The sequence below is a fragment of the Aythya marila genome (genome assembly GCF_965140915.1).
Source record: "Aythya marila genome assembly, chromosome: 3".
NCBI lineage: Eukaryota > Metazoa > Chordata > Aves > Anseriformes > Anatidae > Aythya > Aythya marila.
In genome coordinates, this window is record NC_139044.1 from 25,677,194 (window position 1) to 25,700,272 (window position 23,079).

The window sequence follows — 23,079 nt, forward strand, 5'->3', positions numbered from 1 at the left end:
CCCAACAACCACTGCTCCTATCAGCTGGGGGGCTAGCCTGAGGTGAGCAATAGCAGTATCACTACAGAGAATAGCAATTTTAGAACTAATATTACCTGATGAGAGCAAAAATTAAGTGGTTCACTTCTTTAGGCTCCTACATGGCTTTAACTCAAAATAAGTAAGGTCTGCTTTGTGGCCCAAATGGGAGCTTGTCTTCATGTCTTGTAATAGATGCACTTTTCTGCAGGAGAGGTAAAGCAGTATTGGTTCTCTCATCCCAAAAGTTTAATTCAGTGGAGAGTGCATTTGGTGCTGCTGTAGTTGCACTGATAGTTCTATCCTTCCATATACCTATTCTGTTTTGTAAGATCAGTGAAGAACGTTATTCAAGCATATTCAAGCATTATTCAAGCATAAATGGCTTGAAGCTCTGTCAGGGGAGGGTCAGGCTGGATGTCAGGAACAGTTTCTTCACCAAGAGGGTGGTCAGGCACTGGGACAGGCTCCTCATGGCAGTGGCCATGGCATTGAGCCTGCCGGAGTTCAAGAAGCTTTTGGGCAATGCTCTCAGACACATGGTTTGATTTTTTGGGTGGTCCTTTGGGGACCCTGGAGTTGAACTCAATGATCCTTGTGGGTTCCTTCCAACTTGGGATATTCTGTGATTCTCTGGTTATGCTTTAGGATCACTAGGCAGGGACTAAAATATATTAGCAAATTATCTGTTCTTGTTAGCAGGACAAGAGATGAACAACAAATAAACTGTTGCCTTCTGCTAAATCAGCACAAACCTGAATGTGTCCTGTTGTTAATTGTTTATGAGCTTGTTTTAAGTTTCCTGTAGCAGTCAGCTCAAAATCTGCTAATATTGTTCCAAAACATAAAATCCTTGTTCTCTGCTGCATTGTAGTGATATACATCTGGGTAATGTGGGTGTAAAATGTTATTGCTCTGTCGTGGGAGAGCTTTACACCCACATTTTGCTGGTGTCAATGACTACACTTGCTAAGAGGCAAGCATGGAATCAAGCATTTAAAATAAAGTTCAATAAGCAGATTAGGCAAAGTTGTCAAAGAAAGCTGAGCTGCATAGCTGCTGTTAATGCCAGAAATCATGATGTATTGTTAAAAAAGCAAATGTTAATTGAACAATTAAAATCCACATTTACAATATGCAGAAAAGCCTGGGGGTTCTGCTTTAAAGCAAAGCTGAGTGTTTAAACTGAAACCATGTCTGCCTTGAAATGAAATGTGGAAATTTTCCAAACCTCTCATTTCTAAGTGGGTGACACGTTGAAGCTGGATGGTGCTCCACTCTTCCCGTGGTTGGAGAACAATATCTCTACTCAGCCTGTGCCATCCTGCCCTGAGTTGGCCTGTTCACACTCTGGTTACTAGGAGGTTAGCCCTACTGAAACAGGCTAATAAAATCTCCAAAGCTATCGAGACAGCCTTGTCAACCTTAAAGACAAGATGATCTTAACTACAGTAGGTATGGTTCTCTAGGTTTTAATGAAGCAAAACCATTCTGCTCACAGTGACTTACTGACAACATTTTTCAATAGTTACTTCATGATATAGCTTTTATGTGACTTTTTGCTGCATTATTAAGCAAACAGTGCATTGTAATGTAAACATTTAACAGGCTGCACAATGTTTAAGTACTAGAAAAAGAGCTGTGCTCTAAAAGGAGTGAAAAGAAAGATACTGCCATATCATCATAGATTTTAAAGATCAAATTAAAAAAAAGGCAAAAATCAAGATGGGAATTAATAAATACTCACTTATTGTTTTAGTGGATATGAATTTATTCTCTGCTGTCAGATGAACCTGGGAAGCAGGAGCACCTGAGTTAAGAATCCTGGATGATGCAAGGAGAAAACAATCCAGCTCTTTTCTGCACTGATCACTTGTTGGTACACCCCTGTACATGAGAAGAATGGATGAGTGTTTCAATTGGTTTATAAAGTCCCATATTCTGGAAAACATAAAGGAACTTTGACTATGGCATCAGTCTTAGCGACTTGAATCAGAACAGAACCCATGAACTGGGAGGGAGGATTGAACAGAAGAGTAATGTCTGGAGGGAACAATTACTCCAGAAAATTGTGAACCTTTCTTAAGGTACTAAATAGACATATCTGGGATCTTAGTGATGGTACAAAACAATCCAATTAAGAGGTACAAAATATTTTTGTAACAATGAATGAGTACTGTGTTCTTGAGCTTAACAATTATTGAATACTTGAATTTTAAATGAGATTAAAAGATAATTTTGTACATGATCTGTAATAACAGGTATTCCTCTTAACAAATATTTTGAAACAGGCAGTCAGCCACAATCAAATACTTACTATTAGAAAGGATGGGAGAACTATATGGTTCCTGTTTACAACAGTTCTTTTATTGTTATGGAAGGTGACCAGAAGCTGGTCTTCACAGATTCTAGATCCAGTTTAGTGTGGCAAACTGAAGTCTTTAACAACAGGAAGCCCTAAATACTTCCCTCCTCTCAGAATACCGAGTATTTTGCTCTATAGATTTTGCTTCAGATGCATCCAGCTTTTCCCATTTTATTCAGTAAGCAATTAGAAATGCACTTTCCAGTTTCTAGAGGTGAGGTGATTTATTATTGCTAAGGGATGAGATACTAAGTGCCTAAACAAAATAAGTAATAATAGTTTCCTCACAGAGATGAGGATACAATTTTCTTTTTAATTATAAAAATAACTGAACCATAGTAAATATAAATCTTGTACTCAAACAAGAAAATTATAAGTACTGTTAATATCTTGCTTTGTTCTTAGTATGTGATACAAGTCTCCAGTTAAGGAATTCTCCTACCCATTTATATTAAATATTTTTTGTCAATAAATAAAACTATTTATTTATCTCTTATAATTTTGTTAATGAATATATTTTTTAAAATTGTATTAGTGAAATGGACAATTGAATGTTGGTTATTTACTATATAGCCTTGTCCAGATACTGTATCTACAGCAGTTAAGTACTTGTTGTGACTGGAATGTAATCTCAGTGGTTTGGGTTCTGTTGCCTCCATGGAGCTTTCACTTCTTAATGGCTTCAGAGACTAATCTTGAGTTAAGAGCCAAACATTTTTTCCTCTGCATTACTGCAGTTGTGTTTAGATTCGTGGCTTTTAATGTCAAAAGGAAATTATAGCTCATGCATGCCCTTCCAGGCAAAATAGCTCACGCAGGGGACGTTAGAATGACTTAGAGGAAGTCTGCAATGAATTCTGGAATCAACTCATCATAATTACAAAGAAAAACAAATCTTTTACCCCATGTAATAATCTTACATTTAAGAAATTGATAATTAACTGTGAAACCTGGGAACCTGTGTTTTTGCTGGTCAGTGAAAATGATGGTGGGAAAAAGTATCCTCATGACAGATTTTTCCTGTCAGTATGTAAGGAACATCTATTTTTTTCCCCAGTTATCTGCTCTGGCACGTGAACAAGGTTACTTGTGCTTACGTATCGTATTTAATGCTCACCCTTCTGACTTTGTCACCCAGTGAGGAAGTCAAAACAATACCCCCTTTTATGTGACACCACAGACATGCAAGTATTCTAAGGTAAAAGCCAAGTGTACATTTCTCAAAATTATGGCCAGATTTTTTCTGACAATTATGACTAACAAATATATCAGTAAAACAGTTTGCACATTTTTTGGGGGAGAGGGGGCTCATAAAAGCCAAATTAATCATTTGACCACAGTGAACAGTTCACCTAGTAACAGTTGTAATCCTGCACTTGTGTTGTCATAGTCACAGTTCAAATGAGATGTTTGCATTAGGCCTAGTTATGAATCCAAGTTTTAAGTTTCAATTTGTGGTAGTGTTTTCTGTCTTAAAGTGTGTAAATATTCAAGTATTGGAATTTGTTATGATACATTTGAAGAAATGGCAGCTGAAAAGTAAAAATTCTATTAATCCAATGATTTTGTAGCTCACAGGTTTAATCTTAACAATTGAAAGTCCTTTAAAGTTTCCTCCTTTCCTTCTTCCAGTACCTCCCTTTTCTTGCCTCTTTTTTCTAGCAGCTTCTCCAGGCTTCTGCTAACATCATCACCTCCCATAATGTCTATGAGAAAAATACATTTCAACTGCTGACATAAAGGATATTAAATTGGAGAGTGGTCATTCCAAGTGAGTTTTGTGGTGATTACCAATTCCTTTTTGTCACTAACTTATAATCATTTTGAGTAATTTAAATATATCCCCGTGCAAGTAATATTCTTTTCATTTTCTCTGAAGACACAAAAATTATTGGTTATTTCTAAAAACTTGCCAACAACTTCCACCTTTGGTAGCCAGTGTCTGATTAATACCAATAATGCAGAGAATTCATTTTCTCTTAGCAGAAGTTTCCTGCTGTTCCCAGTGTTCGTGCTGTTTCCCTTGGCCCTTCTTCCCCCTGTGTACAAATAGTTGTCTCAGCAGCCATGGAATAATTGTTCTTCATCTCCCCAGAACAAACTGTGAGTCTGCTGTATCACTCAAACTCCATTTTTTGAAAGCAAAAATGTGAAAAAAAAAACCCCTACCATTTGAAATGAGTCTGTTTTGAGCTTGTCCAATCTCTTAATTATTTGCATTCATAAAGGTTCTTGGATATTAAAATGAAGAAGAAGAGATTTCCCCACCTTTATTCAAGGGTTATTTAGGTACTCAAATATGAACTTGTTCAGAATAAATCAGAAACGCTGAATATCTAAGTGCTTACTTGAAAACATGTTGAAGCACCTTAAAAACCTGTTCACCTCCAATGCTTTACATGGATTTTTGAGAGACTGACACATGATTAATATCAATTATTATTAAAAAATGACCCTCCTCATTGGCTACACAAATATGAAATTCCAGTTTTGAGAATGTATAGTTACATAAAGACATAATTTGTAAGAAGACCTGGGCAACCAGGAAAATCTGTTTTGAGGATGGTGTGTTGTGTGCACTTTTAATGTATACTGATAATATTTTGAAACGTGATATAGTAATGCCTGCAGACAAACAAAAGGAAAAAAAGTCCCCTTCAAAAAATATTTATTTTTCCAAGTTTACGCCTCACAATAGTTTCCAGTGAATTTATTGGAAAGTACATTAGAAGAAGATTAAAAAAGCAATAAAAACTCCAAGGAGACAGGAACATGAAAACCAAGCAAACTATTATTCCCCAAGATCTAAGAAGACCCATAGCTCCTCCTTCATGGTAATAACCCTGCACACAATAATGGAAAGAGAAGCTAAAAGCTTTGAGCTTTGCCAAGAAGGATGCTCCAGGTACTGATAATTTCTTGGTTTAGGGGGAAAAGTATAAATTTTCATGCTTGGTCACTGCCATGTTCCAGACTACACTTAGGAAAGAGCTCACCAGGTTCAGCTGATGACAGAAAGAAAAGTAACAGAAAAGGTCTCAGAAAATGACTGTTTGCGTTCAAATGCAAAACGCAACTTTGGGGGAGATTTTTCCTGTAATTAGACAGTGGCTTAATTTTGGGCTTGTCTTTGTATTTTCTTATAACTGAAGTTCTCATAAAACAGAAAAAGCTTCACTGTCATTGTATGCTTATGTGAATGGTTGTTTGCGAAGTGATTTTCTAGAGTATGGGATGTGTACTTAATGACAGACATGCAGTTAACATTTATATATTTTATGTGTTCAGGATGAGCACTACTGAAGAAAAATGCAGTATATTATTGAACTCTGGGGAAATCATGATAGGCATATAACTAGGTGGTCTTAGTTATAATTATGCTTCCTTAACCTCTACTAATCTGCAATGAAATCACATTTTAAATTCAGTTGGGAATCAAGTTTACTCATTTTATTCATTTTCCTTGTCACAGTTGGAACCTAAACTGGCACAGATTTTACACTGCATCTATTTCATTGACCACAGTGGTGCTCATTTATGACGTGATAGAAGATGCAGTCCTTTTAGTTTTACACAATTTAGAATAATGCGTTCAGACAAGATTGGTATCTGGCTGGTGGTGACGTAAAAGTCTGACATGCTGTAACAAAGAACAGTGTGAGGAAGAAAGGACAGTACCATTTCATTCCCATTGGCATTGCCTTATTCTGTGCTTCTAGGAAGACAAAGTTAGCATGGTGATATATTCTAGTAGAGATGGAAAAGTAAGAAACACTTGGGAGGTACCTTTATGGTACTGTATACTTGATGTTCATGGTACTTGCTATTATTTCAGACAGCAGACAATGTTTGTTTTATGTAAATTATTATTTGAGTGGGTGCATACAAACCTATCTATGCATTTTCTCCTAACACAGTATTAAGTTTCCTAATGTAGATGATTACAATTTATGAAATTAAAGTGATAAAATACTTACAATATTGTCTACATTATTTTGAGAATCTTGCTGGGGTATCTCAGAGGCACTGTTGCACTGGTGCTGCTATACTGGCTCTGCATCACTCCAAGAAACCTGTTTTCAGTGAAGACTGGTAAAGGCATGTTATAGAGGGGCAAGAAACCCTAGAAGCAAAATGCACCGACATGCACGATGTGTCATAGTGATAATTACAAACATGCACTGAGATTTTGAATGGGGTAAACTTTGAATGGGGTTGTGAGAGAAACACAGTGAGAACAAGGCAACAAAGCGAGCACTACATGGGGAACAGCAGGCTACACATCATGTACAGAAATTTATTGTAAAAACATTTCTCATCTTTCCACATGGGTAGAGTAAGGCGTCACATTTTGAGTGGAAAAAGAAGAAGCACATACATTGTAGCTGAGTGGTGTGGGTGAGGTAACACAGAACAAGTCAAACCTACCTCCATGGCTAAGGAATTTATTTTTTTTGGCCTTTTTGTGTGTGCACTGATTTTATACTCTATGCATACTTTGTAACTGTATGAAATATTCATTGCGTACATGTATGCATATAATAGTCTGTGTATGGACATATGAATATTAGTTCTTGAAGAATAATCTAACAAAAAGCTCTCATTTCAATGACATCAGGTCTTTTTCACACTGTTCAGAAAGTTATTAAAATGATCTTTTATCTTTACTACTTTTAACTTTGTTTCTTATGCAAATTAAATTACCTACCCATGTGTGGTTTCTCTCTGTTATTGCATACCTTTTAACTAACTGAGAAAGTCCAACAAATGTGACAGAGGGCTGATAGTGTCACATGCATTAGCTTCTAGCTATTTCATGGAAAGGGATGCTTGGGTAAAGAAATTAGAGTATTATCTTATGCCAGAAAAACTGTAGCACACAGTTCACTAATTAGACACCATCAAATCTGAATATTTGAGAAATATTGCTGCTCTAACATGAAGAAACTTTGGCTGGAGTTTGCATCGTGCTAAACATCAAGGAGTGTAATTACAAGCTACAAATCTATAGGAAACCTTGTATCTTTGTTTCCACAGTTCTCAGAACAACTTTCATTATGTCATACTATTGTACTGAAAACTGTACAAAATGTTTCAGTCACTGATATTATAGTGAACTATTTATAGATTTTTCTTTCTTTTCCTTATAACATCCTTGCCTCACATTCAGCAAATTGGGCAGGCATCTAAGCCACCACTTGCCTTCAGACCAGGATGGAAAGTAAAACGATGTGAGCTGACTTCTACATGCCTGTCAAATGTATTTGTGAATTGCTGTGTTAAACTGACTTGTTCTGTACATGGGATAAAGCATAATCAAAATGTTACTTATTCAGCGCATCTTTCCTAGCAGAAGTACATTTCAAGTACTTTCAGTTGATCTTTCAGTCAATAATTTGGAGGAAGGGATACTTAAGAGGTATGAATACTGTAGCAATATGAAAAGCATTTATTTCACTTTTTTATCATATTTAGAAAAAATATTTTCAGTTGGAAATAAGCTTGAGAGGTAAAAATCTCTTGAAGCCATCAGTAGCTGAAAACAGTGAGGAAATGCTTAATCTGCCCTAACTCTGGAGTTCATCTGTAGAACCTCTGTATTAAATACTCATACGTTACTTGTTCTACAGACCTTATGGATCTTGGCTGCCCTTGCACTTGCCAGTCTGTCAGAAGAACAGTTTATCTACTTCTGGGAGTAATGATAAGATCTCTTAACAAGCTTTAATAAAACTTTTTTCACAATGCCCTTGAATACTGTAAAAGACTATGGATATGGCTTCTCAAGAATCACTTAGTTACCATCATGTCTTGTTATGCTAGCCACATACTCTGTTTAACAAAATTGTTGAGATTTTGTTATGTTTACGTGTTTTGGTCCTTCAAGAGCCTTCTGCATATACACACCCTTCACATGTGTTACTGTCAATGATACAATGTTCACTGCATTATTTCTTAAGATACTCTACTGTCCTCACCTCATGACCACTGTATCGTATTAGCAGAGCCTTCCCACTATGTATTTATTCCAGAGCACTACTGATATTAGAAGTCTTGCAGCTCTTGGAGGCTGCCAAACATCTCTCTGCTGGAGGCCTGGCTTCCTCACTTCTAGAAATAACGTGTCCTTCGTAATTTAGGAACACTCACTGGAGATGAGCTATTCCATGGTAACCCTCTGCTCTACCCCATGGCAAACATGCTAGCTATCCTTTGAGTAAGGTCAGTTGTAAAGCCTCTCCTTCACCCTGGATTAAGAGCACTCGCATGATATTTAGAGGCCAACAGACTGCGATGCCATGTTGTGCAGCCATGTAGCCCACCTGTCTCTTCTCCCATATGAGCCCCTGGCTCGTGCAAGCTGCCCATAGAGTGGTTCACATCCCCCTCTCTCAGGGCATCTCTCCAACATTGGCAGGCCCAGGCCACCTGTTTCCCCATTGCCCCATTCTGCAGATGCTGGAGGCGTGTGGGACTCCAGCCACAGCCCTCAGAGCCAGACCTGGAGCTATGTGAGGCACTGAGGCATGTGCCACATGGCCGCCACCACCCTGCTTCCCTTTGCTTTGTGCTATGCAATGGCTGCTGGGTTGGGTGGCAGATGCCTGAGGTGAACCCCTGGGGATATAGTTGGGTGTGCTGTCCGTCCGTCCGTCCGTCCATCCATCCATCCATCCATCCATCCATCCATTATCCTCACATCCATATACCCGTCCGTCCGTCCGTCCTTCCGTCTGTCTGTCTATCTATCCGTCCGTCCGTCCGTCCGTCCGTCCCCGGGCCGCCTCTCCGCGGATCAGCCAGCAAGGGGCGCTGGGCGGCGGGTTTGCGGGGCGGCGGGTTTGCGGGCTGCGGATCACCTGCAGCAGCGGGGGGGCCGGGAGCTCCGCCCTCCCCCCCCCGCCGTTAATCGCATCCCCCTCCCCCTGTGCCAGGCACTGGCACTGAGGCGGCCGAGCCGCTCCGAGCCGTGCCGAGCCTCGCCAACCTGCTGCAGGCGGGCGGGCACCCGCACCCCGCTCGCAGCCGGGGCCGGGCTGGGGCTGCCGCCTCCGCCATCTCCGCACTTGCCCCAGCCCGGTAGGGCGGCCAGCCTTCGGCCGCCTCCTCCTCCTCACCGGCAGCCACCGCCGCCGCCCGGCAGAAAGACAGAGCGGGGGAGCCATGGCCGAGGGGGGCGAGGGCGAGGACGAGATCCAGTTCCTGCGAACTGTAAGCGCCGCGCCTGCATCCCCCTCCTCCGCGCTGGGCGACGCCCGGGATTTGCCCTGAGAGGGCACCGGGACCCGGGGGGGCTAGGGGGGATGCTGCCGGGTGTGGGGGGCTCCGAGCTGCCCCCCCCGGGGGGGGGGTTAGTGGGGTTGGGGAGCGGGGAGCGGCGGTGCCGCGGTGCGGGGGCGGCCCGGGGGTGGTGGGGGGCGGGCAGGGCTCCCCCGCCGCCTGCCCGCAGGTATCCGCCGCTCCTACTGCGGGGAGTCCCCGGCTTCAGGCTGCGGTCGCGCTCCTCGTGTGAAAACAGGTTTTATATATTAAAAAAAAAGAGTGGCCTCTCCCCTCGCAACCCGCTCCGCAGCAAGGTTTCCGCTAACTTGCGGGGCGCCCTCCTCGCTGAGCACGGACTAACCCCTTTTCTGGTGTGGGCATCCCTTCTGTACGCCTGTCTTCTTCAGTCCCGAGCACGTCAAGCGCTAGAGCACTTCTTCCCCGAGTTTAATTAATACGTCGGGACTGCCGCTTTTTACGCTTCTCGAGGTTATTTGTCTTCTAGCGACGCTTTTATTTACCTGCTGGGCCATCTCCCAAGTGCCGCTTGTACGCACAGCCCCAGCAAGTTTTGTAGATGGGCATATTTGCATGGTGCTGTACGCACGCCCTGTCACAGCTTTTGGAAAAATTGCTGAGATGTTTGATAGGATGATATAGAGACACTGAGACCATGTGGTACAGCTCATTTTCCTTTTTATTTAGTGCAGTCTGACTTAGAAAATGTTCATGATATATGTCTTGTAAGAAAATGCATAGAAAGGAGGGGGAAGCAAACCATGTAGATAACGTATGTGAAACACTTCATCTGCTGTTGGCAGCATTATGAATCCTGGATCTTGGTGGTCCTAGCTTTATTTCAATCAGAAACTGGGAGATAATAGATAAATTTCCTGTTAAAATATTTTGAGTTCTTGGAAGGTCTGGTTAGGCAGGGAATACAGCTGTTATGCAACACTAGCATGAAAATTGTTGACTTTTTTTTTCCCCTCTCAGCATTATTTGACTTGTATTGTAGCATTTTATAACACCTAAAGGCAAAACAAAATACTTCTTTGAAGGAAAATGTGCCATTCAATTTATGAGTTTTATTGTTAGTCCTTTTGCTGGTGAACATTTCTGGGAGACTTGTACCATCACAGGCAGGCTTACTGCAGGTTTGAATGTTAAGCGTAGCTCATGGAAGTGCTGTTATCTGAATGCTTAATAGGGAAAGAGAAGCAGGGAGCATGCTAATACTGCTCTGCACAGACAGAGTGTTACACCACAGCACCTGACAGCAGCAACACATTATGTAAAAACAACCCTCCTGATAATGTGCGTCAGGCTTAGCAGAGATCTGGCAAACATAGCCTTAGACCATCCTGGACGTTTTTTTAGGATGTCGTACTGGTGGAAAAATGACCTTGAACAGGGTAAACTGAGGCACAGGGAAGGCTTTTTGTGTAGTGAAATAAAATAATAATAATAATAAAAATAAATAACATTTTTGCATGAAGTAGTGAAACTTAAATGTGTAGTTATTTGTAAGTAGTGAGTTTTTTACTTCTCTTTTGTTGGAGTTATGAACGTTGCTTGGAGAAGTCAGTTGCTTTAAGATGTAACCTGTGTAGTCTTCCTTCTGTCCTTAGAAAGTTTGGATTAGCTTTCTGTAAAGCTATTAGGTATGTGTAAATTTCTGGATGGCATTGATAGAAAGCACTCGAAATCAACTGTTAGCTGATAATTGCTGCAGTTTCTCTGCTGAGTTATTTATTTTTGAAACAGTAATTAGGGACAGATGGATTCATGAATGTTTTGGTAGTTAAAATAGAACTTTTCAAAGAACACCTTATGCAAGCAAAAAAGCTTTCTGTGCTCTGAATACCTTAATCATGACATCTGTAGGCCCACTACATATAGACAGTATTTTCTGTCTTTTGATAGCTCTGGATAAACTTCATGAAAATTCAGGTTCTCTTTCTGATGTTGCAAAATTACTGTAGCTGTCTTTAGAGTTTGCCCTGGAATTTAAGCACAGTGTATTTTTTTTTTTTTTATGTTTAAAGAGAGATTAAATTTTCTTCAATAAAAAGATGCCTTTCTTTGCAGTTAGCTATTAAACTGCATTTATGTTTGTAATTTACATGTTGATTGCTAATTTTCTTTTGTGTGTGTCTGTGTCTTTTTCTTTCCTCTACACACGTTCCTGTTTCACCCAACAATTCCTCTTCTCTTGGTGCTGTTTATCTTATGAAGATGATGATGATGATTATTATTTTATTAATAATAAGGTGACATCATGCATTTGCTCCTACAAATTTGCTGCTAGGGTGAATGTCTGTTTCAGTTGGGAATGGTTTGATATGTCACTTCTGAAAAGTGAACATAACCTGTTAATGCCCTGGGTTTCTGGAGGTGTCAGTTCCTATATTGATCGAGACAAACCCAGACAGACTGGAATTCAGCCCTTCTCCAGGAGGTTTTATATAGTCCTGTGAATTATAGACGTCTCCACAGACAGTGGTCTCCTCATTACTTTGCTGAATATGGCAGGTGGAGGTACCCTTATGTTACATGTACCCATTTTTAGGCTTGGATTTGCATTCCCCTGACCTCCCACTAAAGGCATGCATGAGTTGCAAGGGGAGTGAAGAGGAGCAAGTATCCTGCTTTTGGTTTTATTAGTTGTATGTCTGGAGGATCGCCACCTCCCTGTAGAGGATTTATTTATTTATTTATTTATTTAATATTACAAAGGAGAAAGATGTGTACAAAATAAACTTTAATTGTTTATTCTTTATGTTGAATAACAAAAACTGTTTATAGTTAACAGGGAAATGACTAGTTTACTTCTTTTCTTTTGTTTCAGGATATATAATTTATCAAAAGGGAAAATAATTCAGAGCTCCACAGGAGAACAGAAAATGTATTTGCCTAAATGCATAGGCTCCTTTCATAATGTGTACGTTCAAGGACTGACTTTTGTGGTTCAGTACGCACATAAAGGCCTTTGTGTGGAGGGGTGTTGTGGAGGATAGGGTTGAAACAGTAGCAGTATTTCAACAAAATACTGCCTAGGGGTATCCTTTACACTGGTTAAAGATGGCTGAGTTTTGGAAGCAATTATGTACCAATGAGTGATGAGATGTTGCAATTCAGCTATTAGATCTCAGGATGTTCCTGATGCCAGTACATCTGTTTTCCTGGAGCTGTGGAGTTCCTTGCATCAGAGACAGGTCTTCTTTAAGATGTTTATGGTAGGTGACACCATCAAGACACACTGAAGTAAGTCTGATGGGGTTATGGTCTTTCTCACTGTCCTGTAAGACAGTGGAGGCTAACGTGCCTGTCAGAAATCAGAAGCAGTCAGTGTGAGCAGCACATTTTCCACAGGTTCTTTGAAGTCACTGTCTCTTTTTTTTTTTCTTTCCTTTTCTTTCCTTTTCTTTCCTTTTCTTTCCTTTTCTTTCCTTTTCTTTCCTTTTCTTTCCTTTTCTTTCCTTTTCTTTCCTTTTCTTTCCTTTTCTTTCCTTTTCTTTCCTTTTCTTTCCTTTTCTTTCCTTTTCTTTCCTTTTCTTTCCTTTTCTTTCCTTTTCTTTCCTTTTCTTTCCTTTTCTTTCCTTTTCTTTCCTTTTCTTTCCTTTTCTTTCCTTTTCTTTCCTTTTCTTTCCTTTTCTTTCCTTTTCTTTCCTTTTCTTTCCTTTTCTTTCCTTTTCTTTCCTATTAATTAGAATGCTGATGTTGTTCTGTGCTCCCTGCTCCGCCCCCCTATTTGTTTAATAAGGTCTCTTGCTTGTGTGAGTGTGTTCTGTGCTGCATTATCTTGTACATGGACTTAATTGTTCTGAGTACGACTATGACTGTCAGAGGAAATTGGAAGGATACTTTCCAACACTGGAAATGTACTTCTAAATGAAGTTAAATGTTGTTTAGGTTTGATGTGCAGAAGATTTTGCTAACTCAGTGCTAGGATTTTGTACTTCAGATGATAAAAGAATGGAGTTTGTGGCAGAGAATTTTTCTTCGCTCTGAAATGAAGAATGTGGTTCAAATGTAGTTGTGTTTGAAGGACGGAAATTCTGTGATTCCAGAGTCACTTCTGTTGCAGATATTCCTCCTTATAAAAGCATTTAAACAAGGACTGCCACTTCAAATATGATTAACAATCACATACTTAGGTGCTATCATGAATGAAGATGGAACTACAGGACAAAGAAAGAAGCTGGACAAACCGGATCTTAAGATTATTTTAAGATGATAAGAAATGAAACATGAGAGGATTTGTTTCTATGTGTATCTCTTGGTGAAATAGAATAGAAATTATTTTTTTTTCCTCTACAGTGCTTTTCAGTTACTGTTTATCTTTAAAGTATTTTTTTAAATCATAATATGTAATACCTTTGATTCTGTTAGCTGCAGTCATCAAATGTACAAATGCAGCTGCCAATGTGCACTGAGAAAAATGCACAAAACCAGCCTTGGATATTAGGAACGATCTTAGAAGGCAAAAACATTGAAAGACGATTTGGCTAGCCTTTGTTTATGTTGAAAGCTATTCCTTGTAACTGTCTGTGTGTGACTTCTGAAGATTCACCAGGGACTGGCACAAGAGACCACTGTTTAACAGCTCATGTGAGAGATGGTGTGGCTGCCATTGCAGTGTCTGTACTTGCCTCTCTAAGGCACTGCACTGCAGTATGGATACTGAATCCACTCTCAAATTCTGTTTTGGAATTGAACTGGACAGACTGTGTGTAGTGAATGCATTTTAGCTAGGACACTTAGTCCATTTCTTATTTGAGAATTGTGTGAATATTTTGCATATCAATGTTTTAATTCCTAAATTGTTAGACAAACATTCTATACCACCCTTAGAGTGATTATCACTGGATAAAATCAGTTGTTTGCTCTGTGTACTGTCTTGTCTGGTGTTTTGCATCTGGAGGTTGTCTGTATGGGACACATGAGGAAGCTCCATAGCAAGCAGCTGGTCCACCAGAGAGACAAGTTTCTTGCTAGAGTTAGCTGGCTTGTGTTTTGATGCATAGAGAACTCCTCTTCCTTTCAGTGCCTGAAAGTGTTATAATGGATGGTGCTGCTTAGCATCATGAAGGCCCAAGGAAAATCTATCACAGGAACTTGAGCTAAGGAGAGAATTCCATTATAAACACGGATTAACTTCTGACCGAAGACTTAGCACAATTTCAAGAGCTACATCTGCCTTGGACTTCTTTACTATAATGCTACATTATTATATGTGTATTTTAAAGGTGGCTTTCCTTTTATATAGCTGTGTGGAAAATGCGCGTGATGCTTCTAATTCAGGAAAGTACACCAGTTCTTGTGCAAAGATAAGGGTGTGTTGAAATATTTCTCTGAGTCAAGATAAAAGATAGGCAAGTGACCATATGGGAGAATAATGAAAGTGGGCTGCATCCACGAAGTACATGAATTAAACTAAAAATACGGAGATCTTTTCCTCCTGATTTTTTTTTTTTTTTTTTTTTTTTTTTTTAACTTACAGGTGTTATGTATTAAAACTGAGTTTTGGTTTTGTTTTCTAAACTGTTGATTAAATTTACTGAATTGGCTCTAAAAGTAGACTTTGTTATGTGTGGACAGCAAAAGAGAAGTTAGAAACTATCTGTGTGTGTAGGTGCTGGGCTTTCCTATTTTTCCTGATAAAACGTAAGTGACATAAATTTGTTCCTTTTTTGTGTCACGGTACTAGTACATAAATAACCTTTGTTGAACTGGTAAATGGACACATTTTATAAGGATGATGAAAGAAGTTTAAATTTTTCTTCGTGGTTGTTGTGGTTTGAACTGTGGTTGATTAAGATTAAGGAAGTCAGCAATGTACTTGCTATATTGTCCAAACATTTTTTTTCTTAATCTGTGCACAAAAAGAATATCTCTTTAGTCATTATCAAACAGTTACTTGTAATGCTATGGAGAAGTCTCAGAATGAAGCCCTGCTGTTGTAAATATGTACCACACATCTATTAGGTACTGATAAGAATGTCTAAAATAAATACATTAGTCAAATGAACAAGTATTTTTTTTATTTTACAACCACTTGTTTAAAAAAAGATGGCTTAAGATGGCTTATGTTTGTAATGGTTCCCCTGGTCACATAGGGTAATGAAGTGCTGTTTGAGGTCTCATGAGTGAAACTTGGATCCCGCCAAAGGCAGAACTATTGACTTCAGAGGAACCAGGTTTTCATCTCCTGACTTTGTTTGCAGGCAGACTGACTACAAATGTGTGCCTAATAGTTTTTACCGTGTAAATGTCAGTTTGCTTCTGAAAACCACAAAACTCTGGAAAGATTCAGTATTCTGATTGGAATTGCTTCTAGTTACAACGTTGTTAGGAGACTTTCATTGTTGTCTATCGGATGGATCTTCTAGTGCAGCATTTCTGGGAAATCAAGCTCTATTAATATCTGGAGATGGCTGTCCCTCTAAAGTGGAAATAAAATTGCAGGAATTCTCTGTTTTGTATTGGTCAGGGGCTTTCTCTTTTATACATCATAAACAAGAATTTTGCTATTGATTGCAAGGGGACACTTCCTCAAAAGAATAAATTCTCAAGACAAATAACCACTAGGGGCAAATGAGTAATGTTTTCCCATTAATACCATTTTCGACTTCATCTTTGAACAAAAGTGCAAGAAAGTTCTGTATCTCAAGAGAGAGTTTACTACTGATGTATGAGATAAGACTATCAGAAGCTGGGCTCTGGCTTGATTGAGCTACTTGGTTTGAATTTTCTCCCCAAGCATTGAGCGTAGGTGAATAGAAACAGTTGTTATTGAAGTACATAATCCAGACACCTTAACTTTTTAACAAACCATAACTTTTGTCCAAAGTTATGCATATGCATTGCAAAGAGCTATTTAATTTGGGTTAACTTTTCCTTTGTTTGTATGCATTTGCATTTATAACATGAATTCTTGAAGTAAAATTAATGTTATCCACAAGTAGTAGGAAGAGGATATGATATTTCTGAAGAAAATTAAACAACAACAACAAAAAAAAAAAAGGGCAGATTTTTCAGTCATCGTATCTTGTCACTGCTTCCTTAGATTAAGAAGCTTTAAAAGATGCTTTCATGGCATGTGGCAAATAAAATAACAACCTAAGAGTAATGTATTTTCTCTTAATGAAAGCTGAAAATGTGAAACCTGTTATTTCATCTTTCAGGCATCTTGAAAACACCCATTTTAAATCTTAACCGTGGTCAGAAGGAAGTGAGAAGAGAGCACTTGAATTATTTATGCAGTTTATACCCTGGAAATTCTCCCAATAGCAAAACAAGAATAGCATAGCCTGGCATAATTCTCTGTCTCTTGTCAAAATCCTACAATAATTATAAGACCTATACTACATTCTGCAAGTGTATGATACTGAAAGCCATGTCTTGCTGTGCTTTGTGCCCCACTCTGGAAGACCCCTTGAAGGGGATGCCTGATGCACGTCAGTAAATGAGAAAAGGCACGAAGGGACTAGTTTAGGTAACAGCTGAAGCCTTTTAAAGGCAACCATAGCAATGCAGAGCTACTGCAATATTCTGTGCCCATCAGGGGAACAGCAATGATATTTCTTTATTGTCACTGCCAATAAACAGAACAACTTAAGAGAATCACAGAATTTCTAGGTTGGAAGAGACCTCAAGATCATCGAGTCCAACCTCTGACCTAACACTAGCAGTCCCCACTAAACCATATCCCTAAGCTCTACATCTAAACGTCTTTTGAAGACTTCCAGGGATGGTGACTCCACCACTTCCCTGGGCAGCCTGTTCCAATGCCTCACAACCCTTTCAGTAAAGAAGTTCTTCCTAACATCTAACCTAAAACTCCCCTGGCTCAACTTTAGCCCATTCCCCCTCGTCCTGTCACCAGGCACGTGGGAGAACAGACCAACCCCCACCTCGCTACAGCCTCCCTTGAGGTACCTATAGAGAGCGATAAGGTCGCCCCTGAGCCTCCTCTTCTCCAGGCTGAACAAGCCCAGCTCCCTCAGCTGCTCCTCGTAGGACTTGTTCAGTAGAGCAACCACTGAACAAGTGGCTCTACAAGAGCAGCCACTGCCTGCAACATCATCACAGAAAAGATCATCCCAGTTTTCTAACAAAGACTAGCAGGAGCTTCCACCTACTTCCATGGCAGCATACCTTTATGCTGTGCTCACTTCTTAGTAAGCCTGAGCTTCACTAACTAGTTGTGTATTCACTTGTGAAAGAAACCTTTCTCTCTGTTTTTTTTTCCTTCCTAATAACAGTGATGTTTGATGTTACTTGTCAGGTAAGCGTTCTTCAGATATGCTGCTACTCCCAGGGCCCAATGATATGTAATGCAACTATAGGTTTGAACAGACACATTTGAGACATATTGTGATTTAGTGGAAGCTTTGCTTAGCTTCTCAGCATTGTTTTAAAATAAAACAACAACAACAACAACTCCATTTTGCACTGACAAAAATTCTTGTAGAAACATGATGTAGATTTCATTTTGATATAGAAGTTTCCTGCAATCCTATGGAGGAAATGCTCTTGTATTTTGGATAGTTCCAAGATATTATGTGTGGTGTTATGCCTCCAAGTCCACATCAGAATTGCATTAGCGGTGTCTCACACGAGAGTACTATATTCAGTAAGCTATACACTGGTTAATTTGCAGTTGCTTTTCTTGGAACTTTCAACCTCTGAGTCCAGCATTTTTCGTTTGATCTCTCTTGTTTTTCCTTTTTATTATCGTAGCTGCTGAGACCTCTCTGTCTTCTGGTATTGGGTTTGATTGCTCTTCCTGATACAGTTTGACACACTTCAACCTAAGTCTGTGGCAGAACTTGCTACTGTCTTTATTTATTAATTTAAACGTTCAAACTGGTAGAAGGATGTTTTCCTGAAGGTGGCTCTTAAACTTGGAATTTGTTTCTTTTTTATTTTTTTTCCTTGTTGTCTTGATATGACAAATGGCAAGGACAAGGTCTTTTTTTTTTTTTTTTTTTTTTTCCTCTTACAGAACAGGAAAATAACTATATTAAAAATGTCACATCAAGTTTACCAAGTAGGTAAACAAGTAGATTGATAACATCTGATGCTTTTGGAGTCCTTCAGCTCAAAAATCCTTAATTTTAGCTGTACAGCATTTGATGAGAAAAGGAGGGATGTGTGAGGGAGGGATGTCAAATCTCATACTGAGTTTTGTCATCCTCTTGAGAGGTATACCTTGGTGCCTGGCTTTTCTCCAGAATAAAACAGATGTTTATGACTAGAAATTTTAACTCTGAGTTTAGGTTCATGTAGGTTTTTTTTTTTTTTTTTTTTTTTTTTTTTTTTTGATAATGAAGGAGAAAAATAAGAATTATGTTGTAAGCTTTTTGTGTTCTTAAAGATGAAGAGAAATATATATATTTCTTTTTCTAGGAGAAATGCAGCTAAAAAAATACACAAAAAGCACTGTATAGCTGCAGTTTTAAGTACTGGAGAACTTACACATCTTTATTGACTGCAGCCAGCTGAGAATGGAGATGTTTACTTTAATTTAGGAATTGTCATACCTGTTTGAATCATAGAATGGTTTAGGTTCGAAGGGGCCTTGAAGATCATCTAGTTCTGTTCCCCTCCTCCTCCCCCTGTTGCCCCCAGCAGTCATAATATACTGATAATCAGTAGATGAATAAGATACGTCAGGCTGCAATGTTGGTATATTTTATTGAGAATGTTACAGGCATCACTTTTTTGATTGTTCTAATTGTCAGAAGTAATGTATAGCTCTTCTTTTTTATTCTGAGATTTCTAGCTGAATTTTAGCTTATAACTTATGTGTCTGCTGCAATTGCAGCTGCAGTCTCTAAATTTTTTCTTTCCTTATTTACTTCTTAGTTACTTCTTTAGATCTGTTAGTGAAGCAGAACTATATATTTTCTGTTTTACCTGTGTTTTTATTCTGTGCTCTGTTCTGCATTTTTTTTTTTTTTTATTTAAACAAGCATCAGTGACTATTCTTCCCTTCCAAACCGATTTGTTTCGGGGGATGCCCCTCAGACTTGGTAAGTCACTGCTCTCTAGAAGTCCTGGCTTAAGGAATCATTTACTCTGGCCTTCTGCACAGGGGTGTATTCTGTTGACTCTGAGGAAAGGGTTAGTGGAGAGATGCTGTATCAGTTTTCCTAAAGCTCTAATCCTGTAAAGTAATCCTACTAATATAGTGTGTGAGAAATGCTCAGGCTTCAGAACTTGATGGGAGAGATTTGTTTCCATGCATGGCACCTGCATTTCTGTTTACATAGGAAGGCCTTGCTTCACTTTTGGTTTACTAGCAGAATTAACTAACATGGGTTGGAACACGCATTCAATGAAAGAATGAGTTCAATTGGGTAGTGAACTGTGGGAGTGTTAACGCTAACAAAATTCTTTATGTATCTATGTGATTTCATATCAGTGAGTGAGATTTTTTTTATGATGATTTATGTCTGTTACAGAATTACAGTTTGACAATTGGAACCACATCTAGAACTTGGGAAGCGCGCTTTGTTGTAGTAAGTTCTTATTCAAAAGTTATGGCTTGCTATTAGTAGTTATAGCCTAGTAATTTGGTTTATTGGGAGGTGCAGAGAAATGAACAGTTCTGGGACTGAAATGGGTTTGTAGCTATGTTGCATGCTTTAAATACAGTAATCAGCTGAAGAAAATCCTGATATTCCTTTCAAAATTTCTAGCTGGATCTCATTTTCCCTGCTGAAGGAATAATAAACTGTTTAAGTGAAAGAAATGCATAAAACAGGCAGGTTGGTATATCAGGTTGTTAAAGGCTATTTCATTAGTAAAAGTGCAGAAGAAAATACTTCTGGCCAAAAAATGTATTTGTACCATAAGCTTAAAACCAAGTGCCGCATTACAAAGACTGCTTCCAATATAAACATGGCTGTATTACCTGTTGCTTAAGTTCTACTGCAAGTGTAATGGAAATCAATTGATTTTAGTCAGATGTTTAGCAAAATAATCTACTCTGTATCATTAAACAATTTATGAACCAATTTGCTTGCCCAGGACTTCAGGGGGGTCTATATGGCTATATGGCTATATGTTTCTTTTAAGTCTGGTTCTGCTCTCGCTGGTGATAATGCCAAGCCTCTTCCTCTAGACTTGAGCACATATCATCTTGTATGCTCTTTGTCTACAATTTTAAGCACAGTTAATGTTTATCTCATTTATGCCCCCAAAATGTGTGACCTTCTTTTCACACAATTAGCTTTAAAATGTGTATGCTTCACTAATTGTGCTTCAAAGTGTTTACATCTAAATGCTGGTAAACCATTCCAACTTTGCCATGGAGATGTACCTGCTTGTCCAATGCAACAAAGGTGATAATCTGTTGCTATCTGAGAAGAAAGCTAGATGTTTCTTATTCTGCAAATCTCCTGAAGTCTTCATTAATTCTTCATTAATGAATGAAATATTGCTCTTGCAGAGTAGTATCCTTAATTTGTGTTAGCAGTGCACTTTTACTGTGTCCAGCATAATTTTTATGTCTTCTATGGAATTCCAAGTCAACTCTAATTTGAGTTTGAGGTTATGTATACTGTTTAAATTACTCAGGATGTCATACATACTGTGAGGGAGTACTGGTTTTTAGGTATTTGATATGTACAAAATGCTTACTTTTCTTATTCCTTTTACTCTTCCAGTCCCCTATCTTTCTTTGTATCTTTTTTTCTTCTCACTTTTTAAAAATTAAAGCAAAACAAAAAACAACAACAACAACAACACAAAAAAAAAAAAAAACACTTTTTTTTTCCTGGTCTGTATTGTAAGATTGGAGACCTGACTTGTCTTGAAGCTTTTACTTTTAAGTGAGTACAGTTGCTTTTGTTTAGTTAATAAAGAAAGTTTCAGTTATACTTCAAGGTAAGCAACTATTTTGTCACAAAGGGTTTCTGAGAGATCTTGGGATCTCCTGTGATTTATTTGTTGTCTGTAAGCCTAATTAAAGCCAATTTTAGGGATATTAGATTAGCACTTCCTGGAACTGAGCTCTCACTGTGCAGTGTTGCTCTTTCAGACGACTGCATTAGCTATGGCAATGGTGAAATTGCAAAAATTAGGTACACTTTCAGGTTCATTCAAAAGAGCATGTTAATGGTGAAATGTCTACCTTTTTTTTTTTTTTTTTTCTCCCAGTGATCTGATCAGAATAGCATACTTTGTACTCAGAATGTATAGTAAAAAACATATAGGTATAACAGGAGAAGGTCTTTTTGCTTCTACTCCTGTTTTTCTGCTTGGTGTAGTCTGTCTCCTTGACTCTTGGCTTACAGTAAAATTGACAGGCTTTAATGGAAAGGTCTGCTGAAATAAGCTGAAAATTCACTATATTTATTGCATTTTCCATAAATGGAACCAAACTTTCTGTGCACCCTTGCATATTTTGTATTCTATATGTGGTTTTCCAGTTGTCCAGAGGTTTCTTTGTTATCGGAAAATAATTTCAAATTATTTTCAAATAGCCTTCAAAATTTTTCAAAATTTTCAGTTTCAAATGATGTATACAGCATGTTCTCATGATTATGTTAATGTAAGATGTTGTGTAACTAACTTCTTTTTTCTTTAAGCATTGAAATTAATGTGAATCAGAATAAAAATAAGGAAACAATAAATATTGACTGCTTGAAAGCACACATTGTTTGCATCTCACTTCTGTGTATCTTGTTGCTGATTTGTGTCTGTTCTAGACCTTTTAGGGATTTGTGTATCTATACATCTCTATATATTTTTGTCTAAACTAACCCATATCTGGAATCTAACCCAACTTTCAATTTGTAAATTCTTTCAAAAACTGTCCTCCCTGTATGATGGTAGTTCTATGTTCAGAAGAGGACATGTTGGGAAAAATGTTATAAACAGCTGCTTGTCCTCTTTTAAAACTGATCTACTGGTGTGCATTGTTTTGTCCTTTGTGCAACTCATGCTGAAGTCAAGGTTAATGTATTTCTTTAATTTGGATTCAGTGTTCTGTTATATAGAATATGTTCTTATATTAAAAATGTTTATATCCTAAAGAACTTACATTATTGTAATAATCTTACACTCACTGTAGTTTTATGATTAATAAATAAAATGCTTTATCACACTTTTTTCCATGGCTATGGATAAAGAATTATTTTGAAATTTTTAATACAGAAGAGATGGACATCACTTTTATATGTTACATAACAGTTACGTAAGATTCTTGTGACTTGTTTTTCTTTTTTTGCAGAGAACCGTTTTTTTTCCATGAAAACAGTAGCAGTAGTTTCTCTTTGTCCTATGAAAGTGTTTTTTTTTTTTTTTTTTTTTTTTTTTTTTCTCCTCCCCTCCCCTCAGGGTGGAACGCAACCTCTATTTTGTAATTAACGTTTCTCAGTAAGGTGGCAAAATACAGTAAAATCATAAATACATTT

The 23,079-nt window shown here is 38.3% G+C and overlaps 1 protein-coding gene and 1 long non-coding RNA gene across 15 annotated transcripts in view; one reads left to right on the forward strand and one right to left on the reverse strand.

The window, feature by feature from the left end:
- Positions 1 to 9,175, reverse strand: part of LOC309876727 — a 32,269-nt gene extending 23,094 nt beyond the window's left edge. The window contains exons 1-3 of one of the 2 annotated variants that reach the window (XR_014317245.1): positions 9,094 to 9,175; positions 6,361 to 6,456; positions 1,766 to 1,905 (exon numbers count right to left, since the gene is read on the reverse strand). This is a non-coding gene — a long non-coding RNA (uncharacterized lncRNA). Of the gene's footprint in view, positions 1 to 1,765; positions 1,906 to 6,360; positions 6,457 to 9,083 lie in introns of both variants that reach the window. The other variant, XR_014317246.1, reaches the window with a different exon arrangement.
- Positions 9,176 to 9,346: 171 nt separating this feature from the next.
- Positions 9,347 to 23,079, forward strand: part of RYR2 (ryanodine receptor 2) — a 413,797-nt gene continuing 400,064 nt past the window's right edge. For 8 of the 13 annotated variants that reach the window (XR_014317119.1, XR_014317120.1, XM_082756062.1 and 5 more), the window contains exons 1-2: positions 9,347 to 9,595; positions 20,122 to 20,178. Coding sequence is in view for 11 of the 13 variants with exons in the window: in XM_082756062.1 (XP_082612188.1) it covers positions 9,548 to 9,595; positions 20,122 to 20,178 (105 nt within the window). In the remaining 2 variants the exon portion in view is untranslated. The remainder of the gene's footprint in view (positions 9,596 to 20,121; positions 20,179 to 23,079) is intronic. The other 5 variants (XM_082756059.1, XM_082756065.1, XM_082756056.1 and 2 more) reach the window with 1 other exon arrangement.